The sequence below is a fragment of the Gorilla gorilla genome, chromosome 10, assembly GCF_029281585.2.
Source record: "Gorilla gorilla gorilla isolate KB3781 chromosome 10, NHGRI_mGorGor1-v2.1_pri, whole genome shotgun sequence".
NCBI lineage: Eukaryota > Metazoa > Chordata > Mammalia > Primates > Hominidae > Gorilla > Gorilla gorilla.
Genome location: NC_073234.2, coordinates 124,386,433 through 124,400,506, shown reverse-complemented (window position 1 = coordinate 124,400,506; position 14,074 = coordinate 124,386,433). Strand labels below are relative to the sequence as shown.

At 42.8% G+C, this 14,074-nt stretch overlaps 1 protein-coding gene across 1 annotated transcript in view; it reads left to right on the top strand.

Annotated features, from left to right (window-relative positions):
* The window catches only part of SVOP (SV2 related protein), a 111,077-nt gene that overhangs the window by 28,571 nt on the left and 68,432 nt on the right, over window positions 1–14,074 (top strand). Inside the window, exons 2-3 of the mRNA XM_031000949.3 lie at window positions 8,902–9,062; window positions 13,742–13,827. Of these exons, the coding sequence (XP_030856809.1) occupies window positions 8,902–9,062; window positions 13,742–13,827 (247 nt within the window). The remainder of the gene's footprint in view (window positions 1–8,901; window positions 9,063–13,741; window positions 13,828–14,074) is intronic.

Genomic DNA, 14,074 nt, shown 5'->3' with positions numbered 1-14,074 from the left:
GCTTCAAGTAAACTAGGGACAAATGTTGGCGATTTCACATGGGTCAACCTAATAGTCTAATCCTTTAGTTAAACAGCAGAAACAAAGATATTTCTCTCATTGTTATGTATGTAATTTTATATGTTTGAAATGTCTCAAAATAAAATATCTTTATTAAAAAATAGAGTAAATAGGAAGCAATGGAAGAGTCTGAAGAGGTGTTGCCCTCTCATTGGCCAGGAATACAATGTTTTAAGCCAGATAAACCTGTGGTTGAATCCCAGTTCCATGCCTGTTTAGTTATGGGACTGTGGGCAAGCCATGTGACTTCTAGGACCTCAGTGTTCTTGTCTGTAAAATGGTGATAATAATATGAACTTCAGAGTGGTACTATGCAGATCGAGTGCACAGAAAACAGCTGGAACTTGCACAGAGCACAAACTTGATTCTATTAGAGGTGACTGTGGTAGAGGGGGTGAAATGTTAGCACCAAGCTTCAAACCCCACCAGTCTGTCTGCCAGCCCTGTGCTGGGCCCTGCATTTCCCTGCCAAGACGAGCCTGACAGCTCAGGTTTTCCAAGCCCAGCCTTGCCAAGGAGTGGAGTTTCAGGTGTTTACAGAATTACTGTGATTTAATCTGCCTTTTCTCTTCTAGAACTTCACAAGCAGGTTATGTTCCCTGTGCTTCTGAAATCCAGAGATTTACCCTTTCTATGCCAGCACAACAGTTACTCTTTGTTGAAATACATGGAATGATGCAATCGTTAATAATAATAGCAGTATTTTGAACTTAAATATTTCTCTTTTTTTTACCTTTTAAAAACATGGATCAAATGTGTACTCCACCTGCTCATATACTACCTCTGCTATTCATGCCCGTGTAACTCCAGACTTTTTTCTTTTTCTTTTTCTTTCTTTCTTTCTTTTTTTTTTTTTTAACAAATAAAATCCTAGGATCTTGCTCTGTCACCCAGGCTGGAGGGAGTGGTGCAATCTTGGCTCACTGCAACCTCCACTTCCTGGGCTCAAGCAATCCTCCCACCTCAGCCTCCCAAGTAGCTGGGACAACAGGCACATGCCACCATGCCTGGCTAATTTTTGTATTTTTTTGTAGAGATGGGGTTTTGCCATGTCACCCAGGCTTGTCTTAAACTACTGGACTCAAGTGACCCTTTCACGCCAGCCTCCTGAAGTGTGGAGATTATAGGCATGAGTGACCATGCCCAGCCAGACTTTTTTATTTTCCTTTTCCTTTTCCTTTTATTTTTTCCTTCCTTCCTTCCTTGCTTCCTTCCTTTTTTATTTCTTTCTCTCTCTCTTTTTCTTTCTTCCTTCTTCTCTCTCTCTCTTTCTTTTCTTTGTTTCTTTCTTTTTATTTTTCAGATAGGGTCTCTCTCTGTTGCTCAGGCTGGAATGCAGTGGTATGATCATGGCTCACTGCAGCCTCACCCTTATGGGTTCAAGTGATCCTCCCACCTCAGCCTCCCAAGTAGCTGGGACCAAAGTCACGCACCACCATGTCCAACTAATTTTTTATTTTTTGTAGAGATGGCATCTCACTATGTTGCCCAGGCTGGTCTTGAACTCCTGTGCCCAAGCAATCCTCCCTCCTCAGCCTCCCAAAGTGCTGGGATTACAGGCATGATCCACTGTACCCAGCACCCCAAACTTTCTTCAAAAAGTCTATGAGGACTCAAAGCTGTGATAGAAAGGACTTGCACATTTGGTATCACTATCCCCTTGAGAGACTGTGAGGTCAGAACACATTTGTCTTTTCAGTGCTATAACACCAAAACCCACCCTGGGGCTGGGAGACAGCAGGAATTTTGTGTTTGGGAGTGAGAAAGTTGGAAGGAGACAGGTAATTTTGCCCCGGAGTCCCAGATGAAGAAACTACTGCCCAGAAGAATCAAAGCTTCTTGCAGAGGAACAAGAAGCAGCATAGTTTGGGTGGGAGGAGCCAAGATGGTCGAATAGGAACAGCTCCGGTCTACAGCTCCCAGCATGAGCGACGCAGAAGAAGGGTGATTTCTGCATTTCCATCTGAGGTCCCAGGTTCATCTCACTAGGGAGTGCCAGACAGTGGGCGCAGGTCAGTGGGTGTGCGCACCGTGCGCGAGCCGAAGCAGGGCGAGGCATTGCCTCACTCGGGAAGCGCAAGGGGTCAGGGAGTTCCCTTTCTGAGTCAAAGAAAGGGGTGACGGACGCACCTGGAAAATCGGGTCACTCCCACCCAAATACTGCGCTTTTCCGACCGGCTTAAAAAACGGCTCACCACGAGATTATATCCCGCACCTGGCTCGGAGGGTCCTACGCCCACGGAGTCTCGCTGATTGCTAGCACAGCAGTCTGAGATCAAACTGCAAGGCGGCAGCAAGGCTGGGGGAGGGGCGCCCGCCATTGCCCAGGCTTGCTTAGGTAAACATAGCAGCTGGGAAGCTCCAACTGGGTGGAGCCCACCACAGCTCAAGGAGGCCTGCCTGCCTCTGTAGGCTCCACCGCTGGGGGCAGGGTACAGACAAACAAAAAGACAGCAGTAACCTCTGCAGACTTAAATGTCCCTGTCTGACAGCTTTGAAGAGAGCAGTGGTTCTCCCAGCATGCAACTGGACATCTGAGAACGGGCAGACTGCCTCCTCAAGTGGGTCCCTGACCCCTGACCCCTGAGCAGCCTAACTGGGAGGCACCCCCCAGCAGGGGCACACTGACACCTCACACGGCAGGGTATTCCAACAGACCTGCAGCTGAGGGTCCTGTCTGTTAGAAGGAAAACTAACAAACAGAAAGGACATCCACACCAAAAACCCATCTGTACATCACCATCATCAAAGACCAAAAGTAGATAAAACCACAAAGATGGGGAAAAAACAGAACAGAAAAACTGGAAACTCTAAAATGCAGAGCGCCTCTCCTCCTCCAAAGGAACGCAGTTACTCACTAGCAATGGAACAAAGCTGGATGGAGAATGACTTTGACGAGCTGAGAGAAGAAGGCTTCAGACGATCAAATTACTCTGAGCTACGGGAGGACATTCAAACCAAAGGCAAAGAAGTTGAAAAGTTTGAAAAAAATTTAGAAGAATGTATAACTAGAATAACCAATACAGAGAAGTGCTTAAAGGAGCTGATGGAGCTGAAAACCAAGGCTCAAGAACTACGTGAAGAATGCAGAAGCCTCAGGAGCCGATGCGATCAACTGGAAGAAAGCGTATCAGCAATGGAAGATGAAATGAATGAAATGAAGTGAGAAGGGAAGTTTAGAGAAAAAAGAATAAAAAGAAATGAGCAAAGCCTCCAAGAAGTATGGGACTATGTGAAAAGACCAAATCTACGTCTGATTGGTGTACCTGAAAGTGATGGGGAGAATGGAATCAAGTTGGAAAACACTTTGCAGGATATTATCCAGGAGAACTTCCCCGATCTAGCAAGGCAGGCCAATGTTCAGATTCAGGAAATACAGAGAACGCCACAAAGATACTCCTCGAGAAGAGCAACTCCAAGACACATAATTGTCAGATTCACCAAAGTTGAAATGAAGGAAAAAATGTTAAGGGCAGCCACAGAGAAAGGTCGGGTTACCCTCAAAGGGAAGCCCATCAGACTAACAGCGGATCTCTCAGCAGAAACCCTACAAGCCATAAGAGAGTGGGGGCCAATATTCAACATTCTTAAAGAAAAGAATTTTCAACCCAGAATTTCATATCCAGCCAAACTAAGCTTCATAAGTGAAGGAGAAATAAAATACTTTACAGACAAGCAAATGCTGAGAGATTTTGTCGCCACCAGGCCTGCCCTAAAAGAGCTCTTGAAGGAAGCGCTAAACATGGAAAGGAACAACTGGTACCAGCCGCTGCAAAATCATGCCAAAATATAAAGACCATCGAGACTAGGAAGAAACTGCATCCACGAATGAGCAAAATAACCAGCTAACATCATAATGACAGGATCAGTTTCACACATAACAATATTAACTTTAAATGTAAATGGACTAAATGCTCCAATTAAAAGACACAGACTGGCAAATTGGATAAAGAGTCAAGACCCATCAGTGTGCTGTATTCAGGAAACCCATCTCACGTGCAGAGACACACATAGGCTCAAAATAAAAGGATGGAGGAAGATCTACCAAGCAAATGGAAAACAAAAAAAGGCAGGGGTTGCAATCCTAGTCTCTGATAAAACAGACCTTAAACCAACAAAGATCAAAAGAGACAAAGAAGGCCATTACATAATGGTAAAGGGATCAATTCAACAAGAAGAGCTAACTATCCTAAATATATATGCACCCAATACAGGAGCACCCAGATTCATAAAGCAAGTCCTGAGTGACCTACAAAGAGACTTAGACTCCCACACATTAATAATGGGAGACTTTAACACCCCACTGTCAACATTAGACAGATCAGCAAGACAGAAAGTCAGCAAGGATACCCAGGAATTGAACTCAGCTCTGCACCAAGCAGACCTAATAGACATCTACAGAACTCCCCACCCCAAATCAAGAGAATATACATTTTTTTTAGCACCACACCACACCTATTCCAAAATTGAATTTCCTTCAGTTCTGCTCTGATTGGAAGTAAAGCTCTCCTCAGCAAATGTAAAAGAACAGAGATTATAACAAACTATCTCTCAGACCACAGTGCAATCAAACTAGAACACAGGATTAAGAATCTCACTCAAAATTGCTCAACTACATGGAAACTGAACAACCTGCTCCTGAATGACTACTGGGTACATAACGAAATGAAGGCAGAAATAAAGATGTTCTTTGAAACCAATGAGAACAAAGACACAACATACCAGAATCTCTCGGACGCATTCAAAGCAGTGTGTAGAGGGAAATTTATAGCACTAAATGCCCACAAGAGAAAGCAGGAAAGATCCAAAATTGACACCCTAACATCACAATTAAAAGAACTAGAAAAGCAAGAGCAAACACATTCAAAAGCTAGCAGAAGGCAAGAAATAACTAAAATCAGAGCAGAACTGAAGGAAATAGAGACACAGAAAACCCTTCAAAAAATTAATGAATCCAGGAGCTGGTTTTTTGAAAGGATCAACAAAATTGATAGACCGCTAGCAAGACTAATAAAGAAAAAAAGAGAGAAGAATCAAATAGACGCAATAAAAAATGATAAAGGGGATATCACCACCGATCCCACAGAAATACAAACTACCATCAGAGAATACTACAAACACCTCTATGCAAATAAACTAGAAAATCTAGAAGAAATGGATAAATTCCTTGACACATACACCCTCCCAAGACTAAACCAGGAAGAAGTTGAATCTCTGAATAGACCAATAACAGGATCTGAAATTGTGGCAATAATCAATAGTTTACCAACCAAAAAGTGTCCAGGACCAGATGGATTCACAGCCGAATTCTACCAGAGGTACAAGGAGGAACTGGTACCATTCCTTCTGAAACTATTCCAATCAATAGAAAAAGAGGGAATCCTCCCTAACTCATTTTATGAGGCCAGCATCATTCTGATACCAAAGCCGGGCAGAGACACAACCAAAAAAGAGAATTTTAGACCAATATCCTTGATGAACATTGATGCAAAAATCCTCAATAAAATACTGGCAAAACAAATCTAGCAGCACATCAAAAAGCTTATCCACCATGATCAAGTGGGCTTCATCCCTGGGATGCAAGGCTGGTTCAATATATGCAAATCAATAAATGTAATCCAGCATATAAACAGAGCCAAAGACAAAAACCACATGATTATCTCAATAGATGCAGAAAAAGCCTTTGACAAAATTCAACAACCCTTCATGCTAAAAACTCTCAATAAATTAGGTATTGATGGGATGTATTTCAAAATAATAAGAGCTGTCTATGACAAACCCACAGCCAATATCATACTGAATGGGCAAAACCTGGAAGCATTCCCTTTGAAAACTAGCACAAGACAGGGATGCCCTCTCTCACCACTCCTATTCAACATAGTGTTGGCAGTTCTGGCCAGGGCAATTAGGCAGGAGAAGGAAATAAAGGGTATTCAATTAGGAAAAGAGGAAGACAAATTTTCCCTGTTTGCAGACGACATGATTGTATATCTAGAAAACCCCATTGTCTCAGCCCCAAATCTCCTTAAGCTGATAAGCAACTTCAGCAAAGTCTCAGGATACAAAATCAATGTACAAAAATCACAAGCATTCTTATACACCAACAACAGACAAACAGAGAGCCAAATCATGAGTGAACTCCCATTCACAATTGCTTCAAAGAGAATAAAATACCTAGGAATCCAACTTACAAGGGATGTGAAGGACCTCTTCAAGGAGAACTACAAACCACTGCTCAAGGAAATAAAAGAGGATACAAACAAACAGAAGAACATTCCATGCTCATGGGTAGGAAGAATCAATATCATGAAAATGGCCATACTGCCCAAGGTAATTTACAGATTAAATGGCATCCCCATCAAGCTACCAATGCCTTTCTTCACAGAATTGGGAAAAACTACTTTAAAGTTCATATGGAACCAAAAAAGAGCCCGCATCACCAAGTCAATCCTAAGCCAAAAGAACAAAGCTGGAGGCATCACACTACCTGACTTTAAACTATACTACAAGGCTACAGTAACCAAAACAGCATGGTACTGGTACCAAAACAGAGATATAGATCAATGGAACAGAACAGAGCCCTGAGAAATAACACCGCATATCTACAACTATCTGATCTTCGACAAACCTGAGAAAAACAAGCAATGGGGAAAGGATTCCCTATTTAATAAATGGTGCTGGGAAAACTGGCTAGCCATATGTAGAAAGCTGAAACTGGATCCCTTCCTTACACCTTATACAAAAATCAATTCAAGATGGATTAAAGCCTTAAACGTTAGACCTGAAACCATAAAAACCCTAGAAGAAAACCTAGGCATTACCATTCAGGACATAGGCATGGGCAAGGACTTCATGTCTAAAACACCAAAAGCAATGGCAACAAAAGACAAAATTGACAAATGGGATCTAATTAAACTAAAGAGCTTCTGCACAGCAAAAGAAACTACCATCAGAGTGAACAGGCAACCTACAAAATGGGAGAAAATTTTCACAACCTACTCATCTGACAAAGGGCTAATATCCAGAATCTACAATGAACTCAAACAAGTTTACAAGAAAAAAACAAACAACCCCATCAAAAAGTGGGCGAAGGACATGAACAGACACTTCTCAAAAGAAGACATTTATGCAGCCAAAAAACACATGAAAAAATGCTCATCATCACTGGCCATCAGAGAAATGCAAATCAAAACCACAATGAGATACCATCTCACACCAGTTAGAATGGCAATCATTAAAAAGTCAGGAAACAACAGGTGCTGGAGAGGATGTGGAGAAATAGGAACACTTTTACACTGTTGGTGGGACTGTAAACTAGTTCAACCATTGTGGGAGTCAGTGTGGCGATTCCTCAGGGATCTAGAACTAGAAATACCATTTGACCCAGCCATCCCATTACTGGGTATATACCCAAAGAACTCTAAATCATGCTGCTATAAAGACACACGCACATGTATGTTTATTGCGGCATTATTCACAATAGCAAAGACTTGGAACCAACCCAAATGCCCAACAATGATAGACTGGATTAAGAAAATGTGGCACATATACACCATGTACTATGCAGCCATAAAAAATGATGAGTTCATGTCCTTTGTAGGGACATGGATGAAATTGGAAAGCATCATTCTCAGTAAACTATTGCAAGAACAAAAAACCAAACACCACATATTCTCACTCATAGGTAGGAATTGAACAATGAGATCACATGGACACAGGAAGGGGAATATCACACTCTGGGGACTGTGGTGGGGTTGGGGGAGGGGGGAGGGATAGCATTGGGAGATATACCTAATGCTAGATGACGAGTTAGTGGGTGCAGTGCACCAGCATGGCACATGTATACATATGTAACTAACCTGCACAATGTGCACATGTACCCTAAAACTTAAAGTATAATAAAAAAAAAAAAAAAAGAAAAAAAAAAAAGAAGCAGCATAGTTTGAAGGAACATATTGCATAAGAGTGGGGCCCATGGGGTCTCAAACTCAAATGTCTACAGGGCCTGACAAATGGGGCCACGTGCCAAGTGAGAGGAACACAGAGCAAGTGCAAGGATAACTGGCAAAAGACCCTTAGGGCTGGAGATAATGAGACAGTGGTCAACTGTGGAGTGCATGACCCATCTAAAACAGGGGTTGGGGTGGGCCGGGGACCACCACTGCCCAGACCTAGCACAATTCCAATGCAGGAATGTGGGCTCCAGACAGCGAGATATTCTACTTTTTCAAGAGACATTGGGATTCTGGCTTTTTATGTGAATTTTCCCGATGTTAAAATTTTGGCACCAGTCGTGGTAGCTCACACCTGTAATCCCAGAACTTTGGGAGGCTGACGAGGGAGGATCACTTGAGCTCAGGAGTTTGAGACCAGTCTGGGCAACATAGTGAAACCTTGTCTCTATTCTAAAAAATAGCATCCACTTTAAACTTTTAGAAATATGGTGTGAGCAACTTTTTGTGGGCCTAACATGACCTTTAGATGACCAAAATGTTAGATATAGACAGATGAGTCTAAAATCTGAAACGAATGTACTCACAAACAGTATTCTGGCCTAAAACAAAGATATCCTCAATCACATAACCTACTTTGTGAATAGGAAACCCTGGAATTGGGCAGTGCCCAATCTGCTCAACTGTACATGGCAGTCCTGATATTATAACTCTTGAAGTTATTACTTTCCCCAACCCCAGTCCAAATCAATAGAAATGCTAACCCCCATCCATCAACTCTCCAAACCGTGAGAAGAAGTCTTTCACCTGTCTTGGTCACTAGAGCTGTGCAGCAAGGCCATTTGGGGGAAGCTTTAGCCATCTTGACCAGATTTGTTCTGTTCTCTAGGGTTGTGAAATTCCGTCGCACAGGCGAGAGTGCAAGGTCAGAGGACGACACGGCTTCAGGAGAGCATGAAGTCCAGATTGAAGGGGTCCACGTGGGCCTAGAGGCAGTGGAGCTGGATGATGGGGCAGCTGTGCCCAAGGAGTTTGCCAATCCCACCGATGGTGAGAGGGCCCTGCAGTTGGGGAATCAGCCTGGGCCATGGTCAAGGTTGCCTACCCAGCAGGCAATTTCAGAGGGGTATTGCGAAGGGGCAGTTGGGAGGGCCCAGAGGGCCAAGGGGTGGAGCTGGAAGTGGGGGCTGAGCCTACATAGCTTACTTCAGCAGGCAAGGTTACATCACAATCCCTGCCAGTCAACATCAATGCACAACACTTGGCTGAGGATGGCAATAACAATGATGATAATGATGACAAGGATGATGATGGTGATGATGATGATGATGATGGTGGTGGTGATGATGGTGGCAATGATGATGATGGTGATGATTATGATAGTAATGATGATGATGGTGATAATGGTGATGATTATGGTGATGGTGATGATCATAGTCATGAAGACTGTGATGATAAAAATGGCAATGGTGATGATGGTGATGATGACGATGGTGATGATGATGTAGTGATAGTGATGATTATGGTGATTATGATGATGGTGATCATGATGATGGTGATCATGATGATGGTGATGATGGTGATGGTGATGATGGTGGTGATGATGATGATGTGATGATGGTGGTGGTAATGATGATGGTGACAATGATAATGATGGTGATAGTGATGATTATGGTGATGATGATGGTGATCATGATGGTGATGGTGATGATGATGCTAGTGATGAAGGATGATAAGGATGGCAATGATGATGATGATGATAGTGATGATGATGATGGTGATGATGATGATGATAGTGATGATGGTGGTGGTGATGATGATGATAGTGATGATGATGATGGTGATGTTGATGATAGTGATGATGATGGTGGTGATGATGATAGTGATGATGATGATGATGGTGATGATAATGATGGTGATCATGATGATGGTGATGGTGATGATGATGATAGTGATGATGATGGTGATAAGGATGGCAGTGGTGATGATAGTGATGATGATGATGGTGAAGATGATGGTGATGATGATGACAGTGATGATGAAAATGATGGTGGTGGTGGTGATGATGGTGATGATAGTGGTGGTGATGATGATTGTGGTGATAATGATGGTGATAGTGATGATGATGGTGATGGTGATGATGATGGTGATCATGATGATGGTGATGGTGATGACGATGATAGTGATGATGATGATAGTGATGAAGATGGTGATAAGGATGGCAGTGGTGATGATAGTGATGATGATGATGGTGAAGATGATGATGATGGTGATGATGAAAATGATGGTGGTGGTGGTGATGATGGTGATGATAGTGGTGGTGATGATGATGATTGTGGTGATAATGATGGTGATAGTGATGATTATGGTGATGATGATGATGATGGAGATCATGATGATGGTGATGATAATGACAGGATGAAGATGGTGATGATAAGGTTGGCAATGATGATGATAGTGATGATGATGATGAAGATGGTGGTTATGATGGTGATGATGATGGTGATGATGATAGTGATGTTGATGGTGGTGATGATGATGATGATGGTAGTGATGATGGTGGTGATGATGATGAAGATGATGATGGTGATGATGATGAAGATGATGGCGGTGGTGGTGATGATGGTGATGATAGTGGTGGTGATGCTGATAGTGAAGACGATGGTGATAGTGCTGATGGTGGGGATGACAGTATAATGACAATGGTGGTGATGATGTTGGTTATGATGATAGTGTGATAGTAATGGTGACACTGATGATGGTATGGGAGTAGCTAACATTGATTGAGGATTTATTATGTGCCAGGCACTGCTCTAACCAGTTTACATGTTTTATCCATCTAATCCTCACAACAGTTCCAATTGGATCTATTACCAACATCTTCCCCATTTTGCAGGTGAGGAAACTGAAGCACAGAAGGGTTAAGTATCTTGCTGAGGGTTATACAGCTAGGAATTAGCCAATTTGGATTTACGCCCAGGCAATCTGGCCTCAGAGCCCACATTCTTACCCACGACCTTGTTCTGACTCTGAGGCGGTGCTGTGGGACCTGGTCTCCAGCTTTCCTCGCTTCTTGTTGCTGATGGATGAAAACATTCTATGCATTCCTGAAAAGCCTCAGATTCCAAATCTAAGAGAGGACTAATGACTTGAATGCAAGGCCTATTGTTGGCAGAGATAAAGTGGCAATGACAGGGGATGGATGGAAGCTAAGGCTTTATTCTCAGGCTGATCTGGGCTCTACTCCCAACTCTGTGAAACACAGGGCAAGTCCATATCCTCCTCTGTAAAATGGGGCTACTACTAGGCCTTAACTCATAGGATTGTGATGGGGATTAAATGAAATAATGCACATCTAGCTTTCGGCACAGTGCCTTGCAGGTAGTGAGCACTCAGTAAATGCCCCACAATAGTCTCACTACTGTTCTTCTTGTGGATGATATTTTTTGCTGGAGGAAACCACAACCTGCTAATGTGATCAATGCCAGCTCACACTTCTGGAGAAAATTATGACTGACATACAAGGCCCATGGTTGAAATTCCAAAAAGATGACACCTCCCAGCAGGGGCTGATGAGATCCTCGGAGGTCACCCATGGGGCCACCCAGCATCCTCCTTTAGTATTTTTATTTTTTTCAGATGGAAACTCACTCTGTCACCCAGGCTGGAGTGCAGTGGTACAGTCTCAGCTCACTGCAACCTCCACCTCCTGGGTTCAAGCGATTCTCCTGCCTCAGCCTCCTGAGTAGCTGGGACTACAGGCATGCACCAACACACCTGGCTAATTTTTGTATTTCTAGTAGAGAGGGGGTTTCACCATGTTGGCCAGGATGGTGTCAAACTCCTGGCCTCAGGTGATCTGCTCGCCTTGGCCTCCCAAAGTGTTGAGATTTCAGGCGTGAGCCACCGCACCTGGCTGTATTTTTATTTTTTAATTAACTATTCATTTTGGAATTATTTTAGCTTTACAAAAAAATTGCAGATATAGTATAGACATTTCTCACATACCCTTTACCCAGCCTCCCCTAATGTTAACAACTAAACTAAAAAAATTAACGTTGGTGTGCCACTATTAGCTCAACTACAGACTTTATTCGGATTTCACCAGTCATTGCAATTGTGCTATTCCCAGATACAATCCAGCATAACATATTGGGTTTAGTGTTTTGGTTTAGTTTAGTTTTGTTTTTTGGATTTTTTTTATTTTGAGACAGAATCTTACTCTGTCACCCAGGCTGGAGTGCAGTGGCATGATCACAGCTCACTGCAACCTTGAAACCTCCCTGGCTCAAGTCATCCTCCTCCCTGAGCCTCCCAGGTAGCTAGGACCATAGGCATGAGCCACCACTCACAGCTACTTTTTAAAAATATTTTTAGTAGAGATGGGGTCTCACTATGCTGCCCAGGCCGCTCTCAAACTCCAGGTCTCAAGTGATGCTCCTGCCTCAGCCTCCCAAAGTGCTGGGATTACAGGCATGAGCCACAGCATCCGGCCGTCTTTTAGTATGTTTCAAAAACACTTATTAGCTTATAAAATATCTGTGTTTTTTCTGAGCATAAAAATAACACTTGTTTATTTGGAAAGCATTCAGACATTAAAGAAATTCTCAAAGTAGGAAAGTGAGTGTTGTTTTCAAAGATGAGCCTGGTAAGCAGTTTGTAAGGTGTCCACTCAGTCTTACTTCCCCTGCTTGGCACACACACACGTATATACATTTTATCACAAAGACAGGTCCTCTGGTACATACCTTTCCACAACTTTTGCTTTTCACTTAACAATATAGCGTGCACATCTTTCCATCGGAGTGCAGATGGAATTGTACCTTTCAAAGGTATTTCAGGCCGGGCATGGTGGCTCACATCCGTAATCCTAACACTTTGAGGGGCTGAGGTGGGAAGACAGCTTGAGCTCAGGAGTTCAAGACCAGCCTGGGTAACATAGTGAGATCTCATCTCTACAAAAAATAGAAAAAAATTAGCTGGGCATGGTGGCATGTGCCTGTAGTCCCAGCTACTTGGGAGGCTGAGGCAGGAGGATGGCTTGAGCCCGGGAGATTGAGGCTGCATTGAGCTATGATTGTACCACCAAGCTCCAGCCTGGGCAACAGAGCGAGACACTGTCTCAAAATAAAAACAAAACAAAGAAGTATTTCTTTTTTTCTGGCCATGGAAGTAATACATTGTAAAAGGAAGAAAGTTAATTCTCATATAATTTTTTCCCTCCTCCCTCTGACAACAAACAAATTAAACCATAATTCAAAGCCTTGTATATATTCTACGGATAGATACATGTGCATATATATACACCCACATGCGTACATTTCCAAGAATAGAACCATGCTAAATACCTTGTTGTCGATCTTGTTTTGTTTTTAAACATTAATTAACAATATACCTTGTGTATCTTTCTATATCTGCACATTCTTGCTGTTGGGTCATATTTCATAATGTGGATATTTAATAATTTATATATGTATAATATCTACTTAATAATTTATTTAGCCAACTCCTGTTGATGGACATTCTGGGTTTTTCCGTTTCTCCCGTTGTAAGTAATGCTGCAGTTGTAGGATATCACTTCACACTGGAATATTTTTCTAGGATAAGTTCTAAAAGCAGCATGTGCTGTGTTTAATTAGCTTGGCTGGGGACCACCCCAGAAAACCCCACACTAGGACAACTGCAAGGTGCACTGATTCCTTCCTTCCCTCTCCCTTTCTCCTTCTCAGATACTTTCATGGTGGAAGATGCGGTGGAAGCCATTGGCTTTGGAAAATTTCAGTGGAAGCTGTCTGTACTCACTGGCTTGGCTTGGGCAAGTATTTCTGGGGGGCAGTGGCTCAGCCTCCGAGAAACCCCCGTGCTGCTCAACTGGGTTTCCATGGCCTACAAGGAAGGACACAGTTCTTTGCACATGGAGCCTTTGCTTGAATTTCAATCAACAAAATTTATGTGGCATAATAAGTGGTGATAACGAGTTCTGTGCTTGAGGAGAGCTGGGTGTGGTTGGCAGTTGCCCCCAAGAAGGAGTTGAAATTTCTAGCTAATTAGGTGGCTTTCAA